The 26,963-nt window shown below is 37.7% G+C and overlaps 1 protein-coding gene across 5 annotated transcripts in view; it reads left to right on the top strand.

Annotated features, from left to right (window-relative positions):
- The window catches only part of PIEZO2 (piezo type mechanosensitive ion channel component 2), a 450,629-nt gene that overhangs the window by 135,266 nt on the left and 288,400 nt on the right, over positions 1-26,963 (top strand). For all 5 annotated transcript variants that reach the window (XR_009345787.1, XM_059139043.1, XM_059139042.1 and 2 more), the window contains exon 3: positions 25,032-25,157. Coding sequence is in view for 4 of the 5 variants with exons in the window: in XM_059139043.1 (XP_058995026.1) it covers positions 25,032-25,157 (126 nt within the window). In the remaining variant the exon portion in view is untranslated. The remainder of the gene's footprint in view (positions 1-25,031; positions 25,158-26,963) is intronic.

Here is a 26,963-nt window from a genome sequence, read left to right as displayed (position 1 = left end):
ACTAACTAAGACAAGGGCGTGTTTGGGGGGTTGACTTTGATGTTTGTTGGTTGGACAGGACCCAGTGCTCTGGTGTGGCTGACCTGTTTTCAGTGCAGAGAAAGCATCTTGGGTGATTAGCACAAGGTCTCTGCTATGGCTGGAATGTGTATTATAGTCACAAAAGGCAAAAGTAGTTTGGCCATTTTCCAAATGATCTAGCAAAAAATATTTCTTAAGCGAACATTTCTAAATTGAGGGAGTTCAATGCCCACAAAGTGACTGAAGGGAAAAACTATTGGAAAAAGGATTCCCAGGTTTATAGAGTACTCTGTAGATACATGTAGGCCCCTTGTGTCGAGTACACATTGTACTTGCCAATTGAGGAGGAAGATGTGGCCTCTGAAGGCAGTGGGAACCAGTGAGACTCTGTGTGACATAAGCTGGTGTAGGCAAGGGGCAGATTTTTCTGTTTACTCACATACTTAACGACTTCTGTATTCTCCATTCCTTCCTATATATAGGAGCTCCCAGGTAGTGTGATTTTCCTTTCCTGAAGAACTTCTTTCAGCATTCCTGATAGCACAGGTTTTCTGGTTGTGAATCCTCTTGGTTTTGGTCTAAAGTGTCTTCATGTTTGCCTTTGATTTTAAGGGTAGCTTCACAAGGTACAGAATTTTTCATTGATGGACTTTTCCCTCTCTGCTTCTGTGTGATAACTATGTCATTCTAGTGTCTTCTAGATTCCATAGTTGTTGATGATGTCCGTCATAAATCTTGTGATTGTTCTCCCTTACGTAAATGTTTTTCTCTGGCTCTTTTAAACATTTTCTCTTTATCTTAGACTCTTAGTAATTTGATTGTGATGTATCCTGCAGTGATTTCTCTTTGAGCTTACTCTGCTGAGGTTGCACTGAGATTCTTAACTGGAAAGGGCATGAGGGACATTTTGGGTGGTGTAAATACTCTAGATCTTGTCAAATGGTTTCCCAGATGCAAACATTTGCCAAAACTCACTGAGTCTTATACTAAATACCCATATATTTCACTTTACTCAGTCTAGACAAGTGACTTAGAGCTTTTATTTTTTTTTTTAAGTGTAATCTATGGGAGCTAGATCCATTTTCTCTAATAATTGAGTCTATTATGACTAAATGTGGGAATTCAATTCACTATTTTGTTTTTGAGGATACTTCTAAAATTTGCACATATTTTTTCTTCTAAATGATTTAAGCCCTGGTTAAAATGAAAAAAAAAAAAGTAATATAATTTAAAAAAACAAAAATACATTAAGATAATTCTTTTAGATTATTCAGAAAGGGTCTTCATACCAAGAAATATACTCAAGAATTAAATAACAGATAAGACTGAAAGGAAAGCATCTTAAGAATGTGTGTGCGCATGAGAGAGAGAGAGAGAGGGATAGAATAGGAAAGGAAGGAATGAAGAAGGGATGGAGGAAAAGATGGTGGAAAGAAGGAAGTAAAGAAGGAATGAAGGAAGAAAGGATGAATAAACTTGAAAATGATGAGAAGGTGGATTTGGCTGCTCTGTTTCATAGCAATGTAGGAGTGTGAATGTGAATGTAAGGCCAGTAAGCTAATAGTAGGAAAATTCTTGAACTTTGAATTTATCTGTGAGGAGACAAGTGTTACCTGTTTCCTTCCCTGCCATATGCTAATATCCTTCAATCTTTGACCCTGGCTAAGGTTAAAGATTTTACATTGTGTCCCCCACATGGCTGTGTTAACAGCTGTAAATCCACATGACTTACTGTGTTCACCTGTTACATTTCATTCATTTTTTTCATTCATTCAACCAATATTTATTATGTGTTAATTATCTGCTAAGCACTTTTCTATACAGTGATAACCAAGCAGGGGAAAAAGGGTCTTGGACTTGTGAAACCTGTATTTGATGATAGAGAGTGAGAGAATAAAAAAAGAAATAAAGTAATTGCAAGCAGTGAGGTGTGCACAGCAGGGTAACATCAGCACCTGGGGAGATGGTCTCCTCCTTAGCTTGCAGGATGGGGGAAGGGTTCAACATCTAACCTGAAGACCTGAGCGAAAGGAAGGAGACAGGCACGTACAATCTAAAAAGAGAAATTGCTTTATCTTCCTGCCAGTTTTGTAGACAAATGAAAACATACCCTTGTAGCAATGGCGAAAAATTAATTAAAAGGCTGATTTTTGAAAAGGTGTGAGGCTCTTCCTGGGGAGAGATGTTGAGGATAATAGGTGCCTTTTACTGCCCCCCCCCCCCAAGCCCTGGCTTTGCAGATGAGTCATTCCTCTGGTGCTTGTGAGCACAAACAACTGACAGAGGGCCGTGCTGGCTGACAGCTGCCCTGCCTGGCTCCCACAGCCTGAGAAGGAAGCTCCGGGATGGGGAACATAAACACGGCAGGTCACAAGGCAGTTAGACCTCGGGACCTGGTGCACGTTCCCTGGAGGGCAAATGGGCCGATAACAGCACAGAAGTCTCTCTTAATGAGCCGGACCGAAAGCGCCTCCTGCCAACTAATCTGGGCATCTCACACTGATGGAAAAGCAGAGGGCTGGGGGTGAGCGGGATGGGAGGGCAGCATGATGAAGGAGAGGAGCGGGAAGCATGCTGACAGTCCCTGATTTCTCCACCTGCCTTTGATGAATGGCACTCTTCCCTTCATCCCCGAGCTTCCTTTTTTTTTTTTTTTTTTTAAAGATTTTATTTATTTATTTGGCAGAGAGGCAAACAGAGAGAGAGGAAGGGAAGCAGGCTCCCCACTGAGCAGAGAGCCCGATCTGGGGCTCGATCCCAGGACCCTCCCAGGACCCTCCCAGGACCCTGAGATCATGAAGGCAGAGGCTTTAACCCACTGAGCCACCCAGGCGCCTCTCCCCCGAGTTTCCTAATCTCCAACAACATGAAGCTGAAGGCAATGACTCTTTTCTACATGTATTCATGCCTGACAATATACGTGGAACTAAACCAGACTTCTTAAAGAGATGGGAAAGAAAAAAGAGACGAAGGCAAAATTATATGGTGTCTAAGAGAATGAAGTGTAGCAGAGGAGACTTTTTTTTTTTTTTTCAGAATTGAATTCACTGTTTTCCTAAAGGAATTGCAGAATAACTGTGCAGAAAACATCTAAAGCTAATTGCTGGAAGAATGCTCCGCAGGGAATGAGCCTGCCTTGACGGGGAATGGACTCAATAACCTAATTGTTTTCTCCCATTCATTACCATTTGTGGGTCCCTTGGTGCCGAATTTGGCAAACCGGCCTAGTAAAATAACAAGAAGTATGCAGACTTCTTGTTGGCTTGATGCAAAATGTTCTTGCCAACATATATTGAGATCAGTACACAAGGACCGCCTTTTCTCATTGATGTAATTTTCATTTATTATGTCCTTTCAGGAGCCATTTAATGGGGACTCTTATGTGCAAAGCGCTGTGCTAGACACTCGGGAGTGTCTAGAGAGGTGTGATATTTGGCTCCTACCTTCAAGGAACTTACAGTCTGGTCAACATTAGGAAATGTACAAATCAATTATCTGGAGCGAGATGTTGGGAAGGACTTCTCTGTCAAACTGCATGGTGGTGAATGTGGTGGGGATTTGGGGAAGCACACATTTCAGAAGGACACCTTTTCTTCTCTGGAATAACGAATTACTGAGATAACTGAAATTCTGAGAAATGAGACCATTCATAAGTTCAGAATTTCCTTAAAATTCTCCCTTCTGGTTTTGACAGCTTGAGCAGCACAGCAGATTTTTCTCATGTACTACTTGTTTTTTTTTTTTTTTTTAAGATTTTATTTATTTATTTGACAGACAGAGATCACAAGTAGGCAGAGAGACAGACAGAGAGTGAGAGAGAGAGAGAGAGACAGAAGCAGGCTCCCTGCTGAGCAGAGAGCCCAATGCGGGGCTCGATCCCAGGACCCTGAGATCATGACCTGAGCTGAAGGCAGAGGCTTTAACCCACTGAGCCACCCAGGCGCCCCGTACTACTTGTTTATTTTGTTTTTTCTTTTTCCCTTCCACATCCTCTCCAACTGAAAGGAAATGTATGGACATCAAACCATACTGGCTTATAGTTTGAATCATCTAAAAAAATGACTAAGGCTTTTTATTCCCAAATGACTACTCCCTGATATCGATGAGCTGCTATGTCATTTCTTTGAGGATAAATAACGAAGGACAAGTCAGTCTGGAAAAATCTGTGAAGTCCCCGAACCAGAGGTGGAATGGGGCCGAGTCTGGTAAATATCTAAGTTCCTATCTTGCTTTGTTTCACCCTGAAGTTTGCAGGATTTTCATCCAGAGGGAACCGGGGAGCAATGTAGCTGGCCCCCTACTCCCAGTGTTCGGGGTGGAGGGTGGTCACTGCTAAATGCTCCCCACCGTATGTGTTGTACGTAGATCCCTGGGAGCTAGCAGGGGCATGGGCAGGCCATGTCTGCAGCCAGAACATGTCTGCAGGCAGGGAGTTTCTGCCCTGGACAGGCCCACACTCACACCCTATACTTCTCAGGCCTTAGCAGAAAGACACGGAAACCATCAAACCATCGTCAGTTGCGATGTCATAGCTTGGTTTAAAACACACAAAAAGTAAAAGCTCCATAAAATACCGACTGTTCTTCCCCTTCCTTTAGTCCTGTAATTTGTTTACTGAATGGGCAAAAAGCCCCAATTCAGAGGTTACACTTTTACATGAAAGCTTTTCTCAGTGCTCTAGCGAATAGCATGCGTAGTCTTGAATCTCACTGCATCATACGACCTCCCCAGGGCTCTCCTCCCCTGCAGGAGGAAGACCTGGAAGGACAAGGGCAAGGCTCATCCCTGGGGTGGCTCTGCAGAAGGCTGAGCGACTTCCTGTCTCCTGTGTTTGGCTCTCTGCCCTTGACTTCATGCAAAGGCGTTGGCCATTCCACGAGGAAGCCCCAGTGCTCACTGCACTTGGAAATGCCTTCCTCTGTGTGAGTGGGACTGGTTAATCAATTGATCCTACTAAAGGAAATTCTTCATATCCACGTTGGATGTTTGTATTGGCCTGCTCTCTGCCAAGCCTGCCTGTGGAGGGCCGTGAGAATGTGCAAGGAAAGCCATTTTATTTGGGTGCTTGAGTTATCCAATTTGGCCTCCTTTCCATAGTTCAGCTTATGAGACCTCAGCAGGAGTTTGTCAGTGTGCTTATACAAGAAGGCTCTGTGTATATGAATATTTTTCTACCTGAATATCTTTTTTTTCTTTCTAATAAAACATCATGACTGAACAGGTACCTCCTAGTATTAAGAATCTGGCATATATTTACAACTTGGACTCTGATTTTTGGCCCAACTTCCTTTTGGAAATGGTGAAATTAGAGAAAGTGAGAGTGTGTGTGTGGTGGGGGAAGGAGTCTTGTCTGGGGAACAAACCACATGAGCACAGACAGTGAGGGCAGGTGCTTACCACCTGGTGTGAATGAGTTACACTGCACCTTGTTCCTTCTCCGTACATGGGGAAGGACCCTCAGATATCACGGAATCCATGGAATGCCTACCAGAAAATTTCTCGAACATCACGGAATCCATGGAACACTTACTGGAACATTTCTTGAATGTCAAGGCCCAGTCCTTTTTGGTTCTCTATACTTATGAACATCTTGCCTTCAAGTGACTTTTTTTGCTACAGCAGGAGTCGGAGAACTGCGACCTACAGGCCAACACAGACTCAATCCACCACTGTTTTTACATGACTTGCAAGTTAATTTAAATGGTTGAAAAAAAAATCTACATTATTTCCTGACATATGAAAATTACGGGACATTCAAATTTCAGTCTCATAAGTAAAGTTTTATTGGAATACAGCCCTTACTAACATGTTCATGTATTGTCTGTGACGGCTTTTGTACTACAAGGGCAGAATTGTGTCCTTGCTTAAAATATTTACAGTCTGGCTTTCAGAGCCGGAGGACCTAGAATTTCCAATTTTGCTGAAAATTTTGGCTTCTTACCAACTCTCCATGGTCATTTACCAGCACAGTTGACCCTTGAGCAACACAAGTTTGGACTGCCCAGGCCTACACATGTGTTGTTCTTTTTCCAGTTAATGTGGTATAGTACTGTAGAAGTATTTTCTTTTTTTTATGATTTTCCTTTTTAAAAAAGATTTTATTATTATTATTATTATTAGAAAGGGAGAGAGAGAGAGAGTACAAGCAGGGAGAGCGGCAGGCAAAAAGAGAGGGAGAAACAGGCTCCCTGCTGAGCAAGGAGCCCAGTGTGGGACTCGATCCCAGGACCCTGAGTCATGACCTGAGCTGAAGGCAGATGCTTAGCTGACTAAGCCACTTTGGCGCCCCTGATTTATTTATTTTTAGAGAGAGAGAGCAAGCGAGAGAGCAGGCACGCATAAGCTGGGAGAGGGGCAGAGGGAGAGAATCTCAAGGAGACTCAACACTGAACATAGACCCTGACCTGGGACTCCATTCCATGACCCTGAGATCATGACTTAAGCCAAAATGCAAGAGTTAAGACGCTCAGTCCACCAAGCCACACAGTAGCCCTATGATTTTCTTAATACCACTTTCTTTTCTCTAGCTTACTTTTATTGTAAGAATACAGGATATAATACATATAAGATACAAAATATATGTTAATCAGCTGTGTATGTTGTGGTAAAGTTTCTGGTGAAGAGTAGGCTATTAGTAGTAAAATTTGGGGGGAGTTAAAACTTACATGTGGATTTTCAACTATGGGGGGATCAGTAGCCCTAATAACTACATTAAGAGTCAAATATATCTTTTTAGGAATATGGTTTCTAATAAATTTAAGAAAAATGTCATTTTTGATGTCTTTTGAATTGTCATTGTCTTTATTATGAACCTAGCATATCTTCTACTTCTCAGTAACATGTATGATCACAAGGGTACAATATGTCTTGTTCTACCCAAAGACTTTGAGGTTTTTAACAAGATGTCCCCCACACTTAGTTATGAAACAATGGTTTGTTTCACAAATAATCTCACAAATATGTAGAAGGCAATTCATCAAATACTTCTTCAACAATTTCTGTGGACTACCCTGATGGTCAACGTGGAGATTCTGTTTTGTCTTCGATATCTGCTGACTGCTGTTTTACATGTTCTTTTTAACTTTGTGCTAAGTTCTGGGTGAGCTCCTTGGTCCTGTCATCCAGTTTGCTCAATCTGTCTTTGTCTCTACCAGATCTAGGGAGTAACTTCCCTATTGATTTATCTAACTAGGTAAATGACTATATTTTAAATTTCTAAGAATTTGGTTGCTGTTTTTCAGTGTTATCTATTTTGTTTCATTTCTTCTGTCTTTGAAAAAAATAATTTCTTGTTACCGTTTTAGGATTTACTTTAATATGTTGCATAATTTTTCATTTTACCTTCAGTGAATTCGTGTTTCTTCATGTGTTTTGAATTACTGTTTGTTTACCCATACAGAATAAGAAGGCTTCCCTGGTCTCAGCCTCTCCCTGTCTCTCTTGCTCTGATTCTAGCACTCGCCTTCTCCACATCCTCCATGCTCATCTTTCTTTCCAAAGCTTTCCAGCTGCTCTCACCTGGACCCATGGATCCTTGTGGAGACTGAGAGATCTGTCCTGTGATGACATAGGGGATTTGGGCTTCCCTGGTGTGTGTTCATAATCCATGTTCTCCCTCTTCCCCAAGCACACAGCTCCTAATAAACTATGAATCACAAAGTAGTCAGGAGCAGATTTTTTCCCAGCATCCTTTTAAAATCTGAGGAGCTGTAACCCAAACTCTTATTTTAATCAGGCTTCCTAATGATGGCTTCCTTGCTTATACCAAGTATGTAATTAGATGTTCACCATAAAGTCAACTTTGATTTTTTTTTTTTTTTTGCCTGCTTCAAGAGCAGCCTGCACACAGCTTTGCATTTTTCTACTAGTTCTGCCCCTTAGAGCTGATTGTCTTCAGCTGGTGTCTGGTTTTATCTTCTTGGCCATCAGCTCCATAATTTACTTATTATAGTTGACTCTTGAACAACGAAGGGGTTAGGAGCACTCCCTGCCCCTGCCCCTGCTCCCCATGCAATGGAAAATCCACCTGTGACTTTTGACTCTCCAAAACATAACTACTAATAGCCTACTATTGATAGGATGCCTCACTGATAACATAGTTGATTAACGCATATTTTGTATGTTATAGTATTATACACTGTATTCTTAAAGTAAGGTAGAGAAGTGAAAATATTGATAAGAAAATTCTAAGGAAGAGAAAATACATTTATAGTGCTTTATGTGTATTAATTGAAAAAAAAAAAATCCAAGGATAGGCAGGCCAGGCTGGGACAAGTGCAGGGGCAGTGATGGGTCCCACCCCAGGATGGCATGGCAATGTTTGGCTGCCAAAGGGCCTTGACTTAGCTTCCAGGGGATTCTGCAAGCAGGGACAGCTACCCTATGTGCCTGGAGGTGATCACCAACAATGGAGGGCTGTCCGCAGCCAAGGCCATGTGCGAGTACACTGGCCTTTGGAGGTGTGGAGGGGCCAAAACTGGGAGGGGCTCCCTTATGCCTTTGTGCCATCCCTGCCCTCTGGGAAAGTTCCTCTTTCAGCCCAGCCTCCTGCCCACCTGGTGTTCACCCCTACCACCCCCATCAATACATGGAGCCTCCTGCAGCCCTGCCAGGTCCTGCCTTTGCCTGGGACACTTCAGAGTGCAGCAGGCATGACCCCTGTGCAGATTGCTTTTAGTTGGGTGCCTTGAAGACTGGAGAGCAAGCAGTTGTAAAGAAATATCTTCTGGCTTTTGCTGTCAACTCTTTAAAAATCTGTGAATGAGTGGACTTGTCCAGTTCAAACTTATGTTGTTCAGTGTCCACTATATCTCCATGTGTTTAGAGCAAAGGAGATACCTCAAAGTGAGAATTGCACTCTCCCCAGCAAGTCCCAGGCCCTGGTATTTTCTGGAGTGAGAAAACTCTGTTGCTTCATGCTCTCAGTTCTGCTTCTTGTCCAAGTTTTTAGTTGTGAGGTACCTGTTGGCGTGAGATCTTATGCTAGGAGTGGTCCTTCCCTTCAGGATGCTTATGCTGTATCTGAGGACAATGAATGTCTAGAATAAGATGACTTAGTTTCCCTGTGGGTGTTGCCCCATCCCTTCAATGATGGTGGCACTGATACCCCCAGGTTTCTAGAGAGCTGATTCATGACTACTCAGAGCAATCACTGTCTTTAACTCTAGGAAGCCGCCTTGCCCACGTAACACCCATCTCTGGGAACAGCCCACATCCAATTTCTAGCCAGTGATGGGAGTGAGTGAAATACATAGGCTCAGCCACCTTGTCTCAATTCTGGACAGTTGTGAAGGGCCATTCCAACTCCAAAGCTCTCTAAGGACCTTCTGAGGGCTCCACTGCCACTTTAGCCCTGGTCCAGCTTCTGCCTCCTGCCTTCTGCCTCCTGGCTCAGTTCTGCCTCCCTCACTCCCCTATTGGTAGTTTTTCCAGAGCCCTCTCCAGCAACTTCCTGTACATCAATCTCAATCTGAGTCTTTTCCTGGTGACCTAGCATAGGGAAGCAACTTACATGGTAAGGTATATATTTCCAAGTGTCAGATAAAGGCATTATACAATATAGGACTCAGAAAGGGATCCCTTTCTCTCAGAGTAGTAAGGAAAGATATAGAAGACCTAAGCCTTGGTCGTGAATGATAAATTTAGAAGGAAGGATGGAGTGGACATTTTTGATGCTGGCAGCTTCACATCCTTTTCCTAGTTCCTCACTTATCATTGTTCTATGTGCCTTGAACACTCTTTTTCTTTCTGGCACCATTTTTCTCTCTGATTATATCAGTTCATTGTGGGGTATCTTTAGGCAGAAATTATAGTACTTTAAAAGTTATTAAATAATAGCATATAATGCCAAGGTAATAAATGATGGATCCAAATGGGAAGGCAGAAAGGGAAAAAAAAATTTTTTTTTTTTGGCTCCAACAATATGTTAATAAAAAAAGTTGGAAATAGAAAGTCGAGCTTTCGCAAGGGAGGATTAAGAGGTGGGTGTGGTGGGGAATTCCAAGTCCCACTTGGAGACATGCAGTGGAAATTTTAGTCCAATTTGTGAAGGTGGGGAGAACTCTGAAGGAAATGATCTTGTCATTCATTCTTTTGTTGGCCTTGTAGTATTCCCAGAAAGACTCTCTTGCTCTTTTTAGCAAAAAAGGGTTTGAGAAGTGCTGGAATGATTACCAATAAGATTTCAAATAGAATTATGTAGTAGACATGTATTTCTTCTCTCCATTTGTAAGAGTTTGATGCTAATGAAATGGCCATTCCTGTAGATCAAAATGGTTAGTATTATCAAGTTTATGTACTCAACCTAAAAGCTTGACTGCTTAGTTGATTTTGAAGTCCCAGCACACTCTTTCTGGCTAATAGGTATCTATATTTAACCTCATTTTGAATTGAAAAGAAAAACCTCAGTTTTACATATCAACTTGCTTTTCATTTTTTCCTTCTGGAGCATAAAGTTGTGGGAAATCCTTTAAATATAAATATTTGCTTCCCAAGGTATTTTTTTCCTAGATACCATGTACATTAGCTACATGGTATTTCTACTAGGGTCCTTCTAATTAAGTTGCAAATAAATAATAAAAATATCTTGGGGACATAAGCTGAAGACTTTGAAATATACAGAAGTTGAATTTGCATTCAATTCATTAACTTATCTATAAACTCATACCAATGAAACTTCTTGCTGTTTCATTTTCACTGAAAAGCAAATGACCACAAGGCTCAGAGCTCTCCTTTAAGAATGGCTAGGTTTATGGAATGCCTTATTTCTTATGTGGAAAATTTCAAAATTAGCTTACACATACTAGCACAATTATGAGAGCCATGAATCTTCCACATTTGCATGTCACATTTCAAATCCCTTGAAAGCTAGAGAATTAGAAATATTGTCTAAGGTAATAACCTCTGAATTACTTTCAAAAGTATAATAATTTATTATTCTTATTTTTAGATTTATACCTAAGTTACCTTTATACCTGTGTTTAATTCCCAGTACCTGGATAAAATCCATAAAGTGATAAAGTCTTTTTTTTTTTTTAGCTTTATTTGAGGAAATTTATGACAATTACACAGAATCTATTTAAAAAGGCTCAAATTAAAATTTATTGAGAAAAACTGTTTTCTCCTTGTTTTCTATTTCTTCTGATACAGCTCAATTTTTTTCTGCCTTCACCTTCTAATAATTAGAGAAATATAGTATATAAATAACACAGTTTGGTACCCTGTCATTCTGGCCATAAATTGTTCATTTTGCAAATCTGCTATTTGGGTACTTTTGCAAATCATCTTGAAGTTAGCATATGTATTTTTAATCCTTTTTAATATATACCTCATTTTCTTATGTTTCTAATTATGAGTGATTATTTATTAGGTGACATATCTTTGGATTTTTCGTTTTTCTTGTATAAATAAGAGTGACTACTCAAAACACATGGGCAACATAATACCCTCAATTATTTCTGCACACACAAAATATTTCCAAAACCAGAAAAACCAGGGATCATTTCTAAAAATGCCATGACTTAATTGGAGCATGATTATAATTAAGTGTGTGTGTGTGTGTGTGTGAGAGAGAGAGCGAGAGAGAGAGAAAGAAAACAAATACATTTTTATTCATTTCTGTTGCTGTTCTTCATGACTGAAGTTTCAACTTTTCTTTAAGTACCGTTGCCCTTCTGCCTGAAGAACCTGTGTGTTAGCATTTCTTTAGAGCAGAATTTCTGATGACAGATAATTTTAGCTTTTTGTTTGTTTGTTTTTTCACTTGAGAATGTCTGTGTTTTGACTCTTTTCCTGAAGGATATCTTCACAAGATATAGAATTCTGGGTTCATAGCTCTTTTCTTTCAAACTTCAAAAGGTGTTGTTCTACGGTGTTCTGGTCTTCATGGTTTGTGATGAAAATACGTGGTAATTCAAATAGTCTGAATGTAATGTAACATTTTTCTCTTGCTGCTTTCAGTTTTTCTGTACCTAGGTTGTCATGTATCAGGGAGTGGTTTTCTTGAGTTTATCCTCTTTAGGGTTTGCTAAGCTTATTGAGCATGTACATTATGTGTGCACAAAATTTAGGGAATTTTAAGTTATTACCCATCTTTTTTTCCATACCAATCTCTTCTCTTTTCTTTGTTAACTCTAAGGACACAAATGACATAAATTATAGGTCTTTAGATGCTCAGGTCCCTGAGGGTCTATCAAGTTTTTTAATCTTTTGCTCTGTGTTACTTGTGTTGGATAATTTCTATTAATTTTTTTAAGTTTACTGACTCATTCCTTTGTTGTCTCTCTTCTACTATTGAGCCCATTGAGGGAATTTTAAATTTCAGAAACTGTATATTTTCAGTTCTAAAATTTTATTCATTTGTTTTCCTGTACTTTCTATTTCTCTGCTAACAACTTTGATCTTTGCATTCATTCAAGATTGTTTACCTTTACCTCCATGGAGTGGGGTTGTAATGGATGTTTTAAAATCATTTTGTTGGGGCGCCTTGGTGGCTCAGTTGGTTAAGCAACTGCCTTTGGCTCAGGTCATGATCTCGGAGTCTTGGGGTCCAGTCCCACATCGGGGTCCCAGCTTCATGGGGAGTCTCTTCTCCCTCTGACCTTCCCTCCCATGCTCTCTCTCTCTGTCTCTCTCTCTCAAATAAATAAAATCTTTTAAAAAAATCATTTTGTTATAATTTCAACATTTGGGTAATTTCAAAGTTGGCTTTATTGTCTTTTCTCTTAAGAATTGGTCAGATTTTCCTGATTTTTCTATGTCAAGTAATTTGGGATTATATTCTGGTCACCTTGAAGATTATGTTATGGTTTGTGCTAAAATTTGGGGGGGAACTGTTGATTTGTTTTTCTTTGTTTCTGCAGTAAGTCATGTGGGTTTCAAGTCACAAGTGTTGTCTCACTTTCTGTGGGTGGTGGTTCAATGTCAGTTCAGTTCTCAAATTCTTTGCTTTTCTGTTTCAGTCTGCCCTGCATGTGCATCACTCAGGGATCAGACTGGTACTTGAATAGTTCATTATATCATAGTTCAGTTCTCAGAGGTCTTTTGGGTTCATTCCATGCATGTGTAGTTGGGGGTGAGAGCAGACATTTACTGATATATAACAGAATTAGACGAACCCCCCCCCTTCTGGTTTTCTTTTTGCTGGTATCTCCCCTTTAATCTTTAGCTCTTGGGATCCCACTCCCTAGTTCCTCTAATCAGAGAGGTAAAACTGGGTGGGGAGGATGTGGAGACTTTAGAAGCCTTGAGGGCAGTAACAACAGTGCAGCTTTGCAACTGGGACAGTCTTTGGACCCTGGTCGCTGGTTCCAGCAGGAAGAGAGGAGACCTATTCTCAAAGAATTATGTTTGGTGTTCTTATATGTCTGGGGCTGTGTGAAAGGTTGATGCAAGACACTTGACTTGCTTCATCTAATTCAGACCTCACTCAAGGCAAAGAAGAGCAAGCATTTCTCGAAACCTTATAAAGCAAATTAACAACTCATAGCTGTTTGTTTCAGAAGGTTCCAGAAAGAGAGTTTCTTTGGGAAATTATGGCATCCCATAGTGCCCTTGTCTGCTGGGGAATATAGAAAGTCATATGCATGCCTAAGGCAGGATGCATACTCTAAAAAAGCTTGAGAAGATTTCAAGTTTTCACTTCTGTAAGATCTCTAGTTTCAGTGCAAGCAGAAAGTATATCCTAAGGAAGAGTTGTAAATAGGCTGTGTGTTCTCTCTCTAACACACACACACACACACACACACACACACATAATCCTTGCTATTCAGAAACATTTCTATGTAAACACTAGTGAAAGACAACACAAAGGAATGGACTACACGTGGAAAAAAATAAAGCTTTCATTAAAAAGAAAGTTTAGAAAAGTAACATACAGGGGTACCTGAGTGGCTCCCTCAGTTAAGCATCTGCCTTTGGTTCAGTTCATGATCTTGGGGTCCTGGGATTGAGCCCTGTTTCAAGCTCACTGGGGAATCTGATTCTTCCTCTCCCTCTGCTCCTTCTCCCCACCCTGCTTGTGCTATCTGTCTCAAATAAATAAACAAGTAAATAAAAATCTAAAGGAAAAAGAAAAGTATCATGCAGCTATAGCCTACAGTAATCAACAAAAACAAAATCTGAGGCAGAAGAATCTGATTTCCAGAATTATCAGATGGTAGTATTAAAAATATCTAGTTTTCAGCATAAAACTATGGAATATATAAAGAAACAAGAAAACATGATCTATTCATAGTGAAAATCAATAGGAATTTTCCCTGAGAAAGCAGACATTGAACTTACTAGACAAAGACTTTATGTTGCCTGTGTTGAGTATGTTCAAGGAGCTAAAGGAAACCATGAGAAAAGAGCTAAAGGAAGTGAAAATAACTTCTAATCAAATAGAGAAAAGCAATAAAGAGATAGAAATTGTAAAAGGTAACCAAATAGAAATTCTGGACCTGAAGAGTATAATAGCTGAAATGAAAAGCTCATCAGAGTGTTCAAATTACAGTTCTGAGCAGACAGAATAAAGAATCAATGAAGTTGAACACAGGCCAGTTGAAATTATACAGCCTGAGATCAGAAAGAGGGAAAAAAAATGAAGAAAAATGAACACAGTCTAAGAGAATTCTGGGACACTGTCAAGCATATCAACACATGCTTAATGGAAGTCCCAGAAACAGAGGAGAGAATGAAAGGGCCAGAAAGATTATTTGAAGAAATAGTGACCAAAAACTTGACAAGTTTGAAAAAACACATGAAAGTGCACATTTGAAAATCTCAATAACTTCCAAGAGGATAAGACTGAATCACATAATAATCAAATTGTCAAGACTAAAGGCAAAGAGAAAATTCTGAAAATGGTAAGAAAGCAGTGTTTCACCACCATCAAGGAAACTTCAGTAGGATTAAGGGCAGATTCTCCTGAGAAACCATGGAAATCAGAAAGCTTATACTTTTAAACTACTGAAAGAAAAACAAAACAAAACAAAACCTGTTAACAAAGAATCTTATATCATGCAAATTAAATTTTTTAGAAACAAATGAGAACAAGAAAATCCCAGATAAACAAAAAGTAATTTGTCACTCATCGGTTTGTCCTACAAGAAATGCTGAAGGGAATCCTTAGGCTGAGATGAAAGGGGAAAAAAACAGACAATAACTCAAAGACATTCAAAGACATGAAGAACTCCAGTAAAGGTATTGTATAGGTAAATATAAAATACAGTATTGCTGCATCTTTGGTTCATTACTTCTCTTTTAATTTCCTTTATTATTTAAAAGACAAATGCATAAAGCAGTAATCACAAATCTATAAATAGGTATACAATGTATAAAAATGTAAATTGTGACAACATAAAAAGGGGTGAAGTCATATAGAAGCAAAGATTTTGTATGATATTAAAGCTAAGTTGTTATCAGTTCAAACTAGATTATTATAAATTTAGGATATCAACTGTAATCCCTCTGTTAACAAGTAGGAAAATATCTAAAAATATATACACAAAAGAAAATGTGCAGGGAGTCAAAATGATACCCTACAAAAATTAATTAAATATGGAAGAATTAAGTAATAGAGGAAGTGAGGAACAAAAAGGGTATAGATATACAGAAAAAAATAGCAAAATGACAGAAATGTGCCCTTAGAAATGATTTTTATGTAATTGGATTAAACTCTCCAATGAAAGGCAAAGATGGTGAAATGGATGATAAAACATGATTCAGTTGTATGTTGTCTTCAGGAAACTAACTTAAAATTCAAAGATAAAGTTGGTTGAAAGTGGAAGGATGGAAAAAGAAATAATATGCAAATTATAACCAAAAAGTACAGAGGTCATTACATTAATATTATACAAAATACACTCTAACTCAAAAACCATTATGGGGGCACCTGCATGGCTCAGTGGGTTAAGCCTCTGCCTTTGGCTCAGGTCATGATCTTGGGGTCCTGGGATCGAGCACCACATCAGGTTCTCTGCTCAGTGGGGAGCCTGCTTCCTTCTCTTTCTGCCTGCCTCTCTGCCTAATTGTGATCTCTGTCTTTCAAATAAATAAATAAAATACTTTTTAAAAACTGTTACAAATAAGGCATTATATATCAATGACAGGTCAATTCATCAAGAATATACAACAAGGATAAACATGTACTTACCAAACAACAGAGTCCCCAGATATGGGAATCAAACTTTGGCAGTCTTGAAAAGGATAAAGAGACAATTCTACTGTAATAATTGGATATTTCAAAAGTCCACTTTCAATACTGGAAAGAGCATCTAGATAAAATATCAATCAGGAAAAAGAGGACTTGAAAATACCATAACCCAACAAGACTATGTGTGTGTATGTATATATATTTATATATATATATATAGAGAGAGAGCTCACTGCATGAACAGTAAGAGAATGCATATTCTTCTCAAGTTTACATGAAATATGTTCCAGAAGAGACCATATGTGGAGCCGTGAAAGAATACTCAAGAAGTTTTAAAAGATTGAATCATATAGTTTTCAAATTACAATGGAATAAAGCCAGAAATTAATAACAGAAGGAAAAGTGAAAAATTTGCAGATACCTGGAAATTAAACAATGCATTCCTAGACTCCAGTGGGACAAAGAGGTAATTACAATGAAAATTGGAGAATACTTGGAGACAAATGAAAATAGAAATGCAATATACCAAAACTTATTGGGTGCAATAAATTGAGAGAGAATTTGTTGCGAGAATCAATAAAACTAAAAGTTGGTTCTTTGAAGAGATCAACAGAAATGAGAGACCTTTAGCTAAATTAACAAATCTAAAGTGAGAACAGATGCAAATGATAAAATCAGAAATGAAAGTGGAGACAATACTACCAACTGTATAGAATTAAAATAATTATATGTGAGTATTATGAACAAGGATATGCCAACATATTAGATAACCTAATTGAAATGGTGAAATTTCTAGAAACAAATTACCAAAATTGACACAAAAGGAAATAGAAAATATAAACAGACCTATAAAAGTAAAGAATTGAATCAGTAATCAGAAACCTCTCAACACAGAAAAGTCTTGTACCAGATAGCTTCACTGGTAAATTCTACCAAAAATTTAAAGAAAAATTAACACCAGTACTTCTCAAACTTTTCCAAAATGTAACATAGAATAAGAGGGAACATTTCCTAACTTATTCTGTGACACCAGTAACAAAACCAGACAACACAAGTAAAAAAAAACAAAAACAAAAATAGAAAAATTGCATCCAATACCCCTTACGAATATAGATGTAAAAGTCTTCAGTGATATGCTCATGAACTGAATCCAACAGCACTTTAAAAGGATTATACACTGTGACCAAGTGGAATTTATTTTATCCTGCAAGGGTGGGTCAACATAAAAAAATCAATGTAATGCACCATATGAATAGGACAAAAGGGGAAATAAAAACATAATCATCTCAATTGACCCAGATTTGTATTAAAGAAGTGATTACATTAAAATGAAGCCATTAGAATGAGTCCTAATCCAGTCTATCTGGTGTTATAAAAAGGAGACGGTTGGACACACAGATTCCAGGGATGCATGTGCATAGAGAACAGACCATGTAAGGACACAGCACAAAGGCAGACACCTGAAGGCAGCAAATGAAACAGAGAGGCCTCAGAAGAAACCAGAAATTGCTGATATCTTGAACTTGGATGTTTTGTCTTCAGAACTGTGAGAAAATAAATTTCTGTTGCTTGGGCCACCTAATTGTGGTACTCTGTTCTGGCAGCCCTAGCAAATTAATACATCTGCTTTTACAGTTGCTAGTCAACACTGTGCTGCAAGTTCTGGCCAGAGAAGTGAGGTGAAAAAAAAAGTAAAAGACTACCAAATTGGAAAAGCAAAAGTAAGACTATCCTTATTCAAAGATGGCATGTTCCCATATATAGAAAATTCAAAGAATCCATAAAAATACTACCAGAGCTAATAAAGAAATTCAGCAAAGTTGCAGGGTGCAAGATCAACACACAAAAATTGGTTACATTTCTGTACATGGAAAATGAACAATCTGTAGAAGAAATTAAGAAAGCGATTCCATTTACTTTAGCAAAGCAACTAATAAAATATCTAGGAATAAGTTTAACCAATGAGGTGAAAGACTTCTGCACTGAAAATGTTAAACACTCTGACAAAAATTAAAGAGGATTTAAACAAATAGAAAATCCTATGCTCATAGGTTAAAAAATTTAATATCCTTAAGATCTCATTATTACCCGAAACAAACCATAGATGAAGTGCAATCCCTGTCAAAATTCCAATGGCCTTTTTTTTTTTTTTTTAAATAAAAAAGGTAATCCTTAAACTCATATGGAATTGCAAGGGTCCCAAATAGCCAAAACAGTATCGAAAAAGAACAAAGTTTCAGCCCTCACACTTCTGTCTCTTGATTTTAATACTTACTGCAAAGCTATGATAATGAAAATATGGTATTTCTATAAGGATAGAAAGGTAGACCAATAAAATAGAATTGAGTGTTCTCCAAAGAAGATACGCAAATGGCCAAACAAGCACATGAACAGGTGCTCAACATCATTAGTCATTAGGAAAATGAAATCAAAACCACAACGTGATACCACTTGATAGCCACTAGAATGACTATTAATATAAAAAGTAATTTTAAAAAATCAGAAAATACCAAGTTCTGGCAGAGATATGGAGAAAGTGGAACTCTTGTACATGGTTTGTAGGAATGTAAAATGGTGCACCTGCTATAGAAAATAGTTTGGCTGCTTTCCAGAAAGCTAAATATGTAATTACCATATGATCCTTGTATGTACAATTCTTACCTATGTACATAAAATAAGTGGAAAAAGTACTCTAACAAATACCTATATATAATATTTACAGTAGTTAAAAGGTAGATACAACCCAAATATCTGTCCACAGATGAATAAATGAATAAATGTTCATACGTACAATGGAATAATTTTCAGCCATAAAATAATGGAGTACCAACACACATTACAACATGGCTGAACTTGAAAACATCATACTAAGAGAAAAGAAGCCAGACACAAAAGGCCACATCATGTCTGATAATATTTATGGGAAATACCCAGAGACAGAAAGCTGACTTGTGGTTTTCAGCAGGGAGGAGAAGCAGGAATTGAAAAAGTAACTGTTTAGTGGGTGATACTGGAGTGATGAAAATGTTTTGTCAAGTAGTTAGAGAAAATGGTTGCACAACATTGAGAATATACTAAATGCCTCTGAAATTTTATATGTTATTTGTGTGTGTGCGTGTGTGTATAAAATACATATTTGAATTATATATATATGTAAATATATATAAAATCAGGAAATGTTACTGTAAAGCAATACTTGACAAGTAAAACCCAATTATTCATATCACATAATTATACTTTATTTAATCCTTAGTTGTCCCTATGAAAGCAATAAAAACTACAGTAGAATTGAGAAGAAATCAGAAGACTAATTCCCTTGCCTTCTGCTTATATTTATTTTAAACTTTCCATTGCTCTAAAAAGCTAATAAATTCAGCTTCCTTCAGCTATGTTTTTAAATAACTGACTACATGCCAAAACTCTGTATGTCAAAAGTTAGAAAAATTGAAAGAAAAGGCATTTTCAAATGAAATGCACATTTTAGGTAGATATATTTTATATGTATTTTAGGTATATATATTTTATGTTTATGACATTTTAAGCCTTTAAGCTTCCCTTTTTTTTTTGCAGTTCCATGTCTTCCCTGAGGACATTTTATGGGCTCTTCTTCCTTAGGTCCATGTGAGCAGCACTCACAGAGGCTCTCAAGTCAACATTAGAAACACAGAAGCAAATATCCTGAGCTCAGAGCCTGGGGGGAGCCAATGTTCCAGCTGCCATGGCAGCAGATCAGGGGCTGGTAACTCAGTGGCTTAAAAGAGTTGGTGCAGCCACTTTGGAGAACAGTGTGGAGTTTCCTCAAGAAATTAAAAATAGAGCTGCAATTGCACTACTGGGTATTTACCCCAAAGATACAGATGTAGTGAAAAGAAGGGCCATCTGTACCCCAATGTTTATAGCAACAATGGCCACGGTCGCCAAACTGTGGAAAGAACCAAGATGCCCTTCAATGGACGAATGGATAAGGAAGATGTGGTCCATATACACTATAGAGTATTATGTCTCCATCAGAAAGGATGAATACCCAACTTTTGTAGCAACATGGATGGGACTGGAAGAGATTATGCTGAGTGAAATAAGTCAAGCAGAGAGAGTCAATTATCATATGGTTTCACTTATTTGTGGAGCATAACAAATAGCATGGAGGACAAGGGGAGTTAGAGAGGAGAAGGGAGTTGAGGGAAATTGGAAGGGGAGGTGAACCATGAGAGACTATGGACTCTGAAAAACAATCTGAGGGGTTTGAAGCGGCGGAGGGTGGGAGGTTGGGGGAACCAGGTGGTGGGTATTAGAGAGGGCACGGATTGCATGGAGCACTGGGTGTGGTGCAAAAACAAGGAATACTGTTATGCTGGGGAAAAAAAAAAAAAAGAGTGGCTAGGAGATGAGTGGTTTCCCATGACTTTGCTTTGCCTGAAAGACATATTGCACAGGATTTAATGGAATCTTCTCCTGGGCTACTAAGAAATCCCTCTTCCAGTATGGGCTTGTTGAATATAGACTCGAAAGATATTCAATTTATGGTATCTTGATATTTTCATTTAGTGCCTCAATTTTCTTTTTTGACATCAGAGTAGTCATCAAGTCATTACACTGTGGCAAACAGTTTTCTTAACCTCTAGAGAAGAATTTTAGGCTAAGATGAGATAATGTAACTTTTGGTTAGATCTTAAAGATCACGATGTGCATTTGCACATGTATACGGAAATATAAAATTATATATGCCAATATGACATGTATGTATTTAGCTTATGTATTTATCATTATGTAAATATAAACTTTGTATGTATATAAATATGTAAATATACCACATATCTATCATGTATATTTTTGCCATATAAATAACTTTTATTATGTATAAAGTATTAGAGTGTCAAAGGCCTGGCAGCCTCTCTAAACAGAGTTGCATGGCCAGAGGCAGACCAAGGACCAGAATGTAGGTCACCCCATCCAACACCCACCTAGTCTTCTTCAGAGAAGTGTTGCAACAGTTTATTCATCAATTCACAAGAATAGTTTTATTTTAGGATTGTTCAGAGTGTCTCTCGTTTTGTTGATCTACTCTTGCTTGTTTGTCTCCCATTCTCTTTCCTATTTCCTGCCTCCCCATGTGAAACTATACAAATGTGTTTTGTACATATATTAAATATCCATAAACACACTGGTGTTAAACATATATGTTGTTTTTCCAGGTCTGTGTTCTTAATTTATCTGAATGATCTTGTGTTCTTGTCCCATTTTTTTCCTTATCATTTCTTAACCCAATTTTTTTTTTAGATCCACATATGTTCTGCTTTCATGCATCTAATGTATTAAGAGGCTTATTCAACTCATTTTTTATATATTCATCTCTTTCGTGGTGGAAAATTGGAATGTCTCCAATTCTCTGCTACTACAGACAAGGATATAAAGAATATCCTGACTCAAGCCCCCATGTAGACCTGCTGCAAAAATTTCTCTGGAGTTTATAACTCAGAGAGTGATTGCCAAGTCAGAGCCTTAGGCATACTTAAATACTGACCTCCAGAAGGACTACCAGTTTCACATGACTAGCAAAACATTCGCTCCCCTTACAAAAAAACCCGATATTATGAATCTTTATAATTTAATATGATGGCTATAAAATGTTAACCCGTTTGTGTCTTAACTATAATGTCTCTATTAAATGTCTCTATGCTTTTTGTTCCTCTGTATAAACATATTGCCCTCTCAAGTTTTCTCTTGTGAGATGCTTATTAGATGTACTGCTTCTATTCTATAGGTTGACCAGTCTTCTTGTTGATATGCAAGCATTCTTTATCTATTTAAAGTATTAATTTCATGGAAACTCATCTCTAATCTTAGATTTCCAGTTATTCCTCTGTCAGTGAATTTTATTTATGGTGGCATTTGTTGGATTTTCAATTTTAATGTGGTCAAATTCATCTATCTATCTATTTATTTATTTATTTATTTATGGCCTTCTAACTTATGCTTTGGGTCTTAGTTTAGAGGCAATCCCCATGGAAAAGGCACGAAGTTATTCTTTCATGTTTTCATCTATTGACTTTTTAGAATTTTTGCTTTCACATTTAGGTCTTTATTCACCTGAAGATCACCTTTGTGGCAGGGATATAGCATCATCATCATCATCATCATCATTATTATTATTATTAATTTATTGAAGCCATTTTTTCATATGCTAGCCTGTTCTGACTACCTTGTGGGATCAACTTTGGCGTTTATCAAATTCATGTAAGCAAATTAGGTTTTTTTCCTGAACTCTATGTAGTGTTCCATTTGACTTTTTTCCCTTTCTGTAAGAAATCTAAGTTCTGTTTGTTTTATTTTAACTTACGGATTATAGCATACCTTGATTGTCTATTAGGACAAACACTCCTCACCCATTTTTTATCTTACTTCTCAAAATTTCAAAGTTGGTCTGGCAATTCCTAGTTTTTTTTCCCCCCAATATATTTTTAAATAAGTTTGTTGAATTCCTTAAAAATTCTTTTCTTATATATTTTGAAATATGTTTGTTGGTGGCCTGAAGGTTTCTCCTGGCATTGTATTTGATGTTGCATTGAACTTGTAGACTAAATTTGGGAAAAACTGATTTTTTTTCATATTGAGTTATCTCATTCATGAATGTGGTATATCTCTTCATTTATTCAGGTCTTATAGTTTGTTTTTCTGTTGGATTTTACAGTTTTGTCCATAAAGGTCTTGTGTATTTTTTGTTAAGGGTTATTCTTGTATATATTTTTTCAGTCCAGTTTCAACCTATAGGATATATTTATATGTATATAATTTATCACAAGGGATTGGTTTGCACTATTGATTATATGAGCTGCCTCAGCAAGTCCAAAATCCATAAGGTAGGCTTTCAGGAAGGTTAGAAGTACGGTCATGGGCAAGTTGAAATTCATGGGCGCAGTCAAACTACTATGCTCTGGTGACAGAGTTTCCTTTCTCTCTCCCTTCCCCCCACCCTCTTTCTCTCCCTTTCTCTATTCAGACCTATTTTCAAGACTTCTAACTGATGGAATCAGACCAGCCCAAATTGTCAAGGATACTATCAGTACTTAAAGTCAGTTGATTATGGACTTCGATCACATCTCTAAATTCATGGCACTATGTAGATTAGAGTTTTGATTAAATAACTGGAGACCATTGCCCAGCCAAACTGATACATTGGCAAAACCTTTTACAGTACAGTTTTGTTTGCTAACTTAAGTTATGTTTTGTTTTCTGTTTGATTATTGCTAATCAATGTAGAGGAGCTATATTGATTTTTGTAAGATGATATTGTGTCTAAATCACTTTCTGAATTGTGTTTTTTCTGGTGGTTGGTCTGGGGCTTCACTCTTACATTCTGTGTTGGTGATGCTATCATCTGCAAATAGTTTAAGGGGATGTTATCTGCAAACAATTGTAGTTCTTACAATTCTTGATTCTTTTTCTTATCTGATGACTTTGGCCAGTGCGCCCACTGATACATTAAGTGATGGCAAGGATAGCAAGTGTCCTTGGTCGTTCTCTGACAGTAATGTATATCTAAAGTTCCACCACAGACAGGATGCTTGCTTTAGTTACGGTATTGAATCCTTCATCATTTTATGGATATTTCCTTCGATTCCTAGTTTATTGAGTGTTACCTTCTTTCATCATAAATAGCATTTGTATTTTATGAAATGCTTCTTCTACATCCATTTAGAAGATTATGATATCAGCCCACTGGTGTGTAACATAAACATTTACATTTACTAACATTAAATCACATTTGTTTCTCTGCAATAAATAAACCCTAGTTACTTTGGGAGTAGGGAGCAGGTAGTCATTGACACAAAATGTTTCACTAGTTTCAGGTATACAACATGGTGATTCACCTTTTCTGTATGTTACATATGCTCACCACAAGTGTAGCTACCATTCATCTGTCACTATACCATGCTAGGACAATATCATTAATAAATTCCCAATGCTATACCTTTTATTCCCATGACTTATTTGTTCCATAACTAGAAGCCTATGTCTCTCACCCCCTTTCACCTATTTTGCCCATCCCTCCACCCGTTCCCTCCTGACACCCACTAGTTTGTTCTCTGTATTTATAGGTCTGATTCTGCTCTTTTCAATCTAGCTTATTATGATGTGTTATATTCTTACTATGCTTGTTCAGTTGGTTATCAAATATCTTTTCTGATAATGTATGTCTCTGTTCATAAGTAAAACAGGCTTATAACTCCTCTTTTTATTTTCTAGCCTGATTTTACTTTAAACGTCAAGTTACTCTAACTTTGTAAAATATTTTAGGAAATGTCCCTTCTTTCCCTACTCTTTGCAACTACTTTTATAAGATAGGGGTTGTTTGTTCCTTCAACTTTGGCAGAACTCTTACAAAATTTTTTGGGCCAGGGACTATTTGTGGGTCCATTTTGTGGTAATTTGTCATCTAATAAGTAGGAAAGCATTTTTCTTTTACACTGATTTTTTAATCAATATTTATTTATTTATGTGTTTATTTTAGAGAGAGAGAGTGCGTGCACGAGCTGGGGGGAGGGGTAGTGGGAGACTCAGACTCTCCACACTGAGCAGGGAACCCCATGCGGGACTCAATTCCAGGACCCTGGGATCATGACCTGAGCCAAAGGCAGATACTTACCTGAGCTACCCAGGTGCCTGAATTTTTAATCAATATTAGTTGTATAATTTTATAAAGAGAATAAGATAGCTTTAGCTTTGGACTAATAATTGAGTATTATTATACCTGATACACTTCCAAGTGTGTCTTATAATAGATGAGGCAGAAATGGGATCCAGATGGAATGCTCCAGATGTCAGATTAAGTCCGTTGCCTTTGAAACTCCTTTAATTCTCCATGCTTCTTCCTGTCTAGGACATACGGGCCGGCTATTAAAGTCTCTGTGCTTCACCAGTCTTTCCTTCCTGTTGCTGCATATCATCTTCCATATCACGTTGGCTAGCCTGGAAGCTCAACACCGTATTGGACCTGGTTACAACTGTGAGTGTTACGGTGATTTTTTTCCCTTCATATTATGGATGAATAAAGCTATGTGTCATAATGCTCATAACAATCTATGCAGCAATTACATGGTAGAATTCATGATCATTTCTGGTCATTCAGCGATCCTGTACTGCAACTGTCATGGAAAATTGGGTAATACAAGCAACTTAATGAATGAATTTTCAACAAAAATTAGATATGAGGTCCCTATTTGTAGGCAAGACATTATTACTGGGCTTAGTCTAAAAAAACAACAACAAGATTTATATTAGTCCCTGGAGCATACAGTACAGCTAGTGAGGCAAGCTATGTACAATTTCTAACATGACTAATATGAGTACAAAAATTGGATAACATTATATGACTGTGACCTCAATCCTATTCTATAGCATAATGGAAGATTTCATGTGCCTTTATAGGAAAAAAATACAATGACATGTAGTTTCTTTTTTATTTATTTAAGATTTTATTTGTTTATTTGACAGAGAGAAAGCAAGATCACAAGTAGGCAGAGAGGCAGGCAGAGAGGGGGGGAAGCAGGCTCCTTGCTGAGCAGAGAGCCTGGTGTGGGGCTCGATCCCAGGACTCTAAGATCATGACCTGGACTGAAGGCAGAGCCTTAACCCACTGAGCCACCCAGGGGCCCCAATGTAGTTTCCTTTTTAAAAAAAAATTTTTTTTAAAGATTTTATTTATTCATTTGACAGACAGAGAGCACAAGTAGGCAGAGAGGCAGGCAGAGAGAGAGAAGGGGAAGCAGGCTCCCTGCCAAAGCAGAGAACCCAATCCGGGACTCGATCCTAGGATCCTGGGATCACGACCTGAGCCGAAGGCAATGGCTTAACCCACTAAGCCACCCAGGCGCCTCTGTAGTTTCTTTTTAATTGAGAGTTTTTTACTGCTACTTATACAGAAATAATATGTCTCATATGCATCATATTTTGAAGTTATGATCTGAAAATGTCAACATCTATATTCTTTATCTAGGCAGTGTCATGTTTCCAAAATTAACCTGTTACTGGATAAATTTGCCTTCAGTTTTTCTAGGATGTGTGATTGTTATTTGAAAAAAGAATGACAAGTGGGTAGAATACAACACTCATGTTTTAAGTTAAATCTAAAGAAACCCTGACATATTTGAAATGGATTATAGTAAGTTTTAAATTGTCAGCTTTTCTTTGAATAAACGCAAAGTGAGGTTTAAATTTCCTGATCTTTCATAAAGGCAAGCACAAATAATAGGAAGTAAACCCACACTTCCCTGAAAAATAAAAATGATTAAAATTCTTCATGGATCAAAAACTATTAACATAAATCTCTCTAGTGAGAGATCCTTTAGTAAAATCCATATTTATAAATTATTCAGTATCCTTCAGCATATAACTTTTAGAAAGCTACCTTTTACAGACCTAAAGTTAGTATTCATTTTGGCCATTTTACTGAGTTCAGAATCCATTGGATAATAATATGTATCAAAATTGTTTTGCTGTGAAATCCATGATTTAAGATATGGTTCTTATTTTTAAGTTAGCATATAATTCATATACAATAAAATTCACTGATGTAAGGATTACAAATGAGTGGCTTTTAGAGTGTGGAACCATTGCTGCTCTCTGATTCCAGAACACTTCCATTGGTCCCCTGCCCACAGAAGAGTAATTCTCCATTCCCTCTCCACCCAACCCTAGGCAAATACTAACCTACTTTCTGCCTCTGTTAGATTTACCTGCTCTGGACATTTCACCTAAACAGAATCATACAATATGTAACCTTCTGTATCTGGCTTCCTTCACTGAGCATGAT

Source organism: Mustela lutreola, chromosome 11, assembly GCF_030435805.1.
Source record: "Mustela lutreola isolate mMusLut2 chromosome 11, mMusLut2.pri, whole genome shotgun sequence".
Lineage (NCBI taxonomy): Eukaryota > Metazoa > Chordata > Mammalia > Carnivora > Mustelidae > Mustela > Mustela lutreola.
Note: the sequence above shows the minus strand (reverse complement) of the source record. Positions and strands in the feature narration are given on the sequence as shown.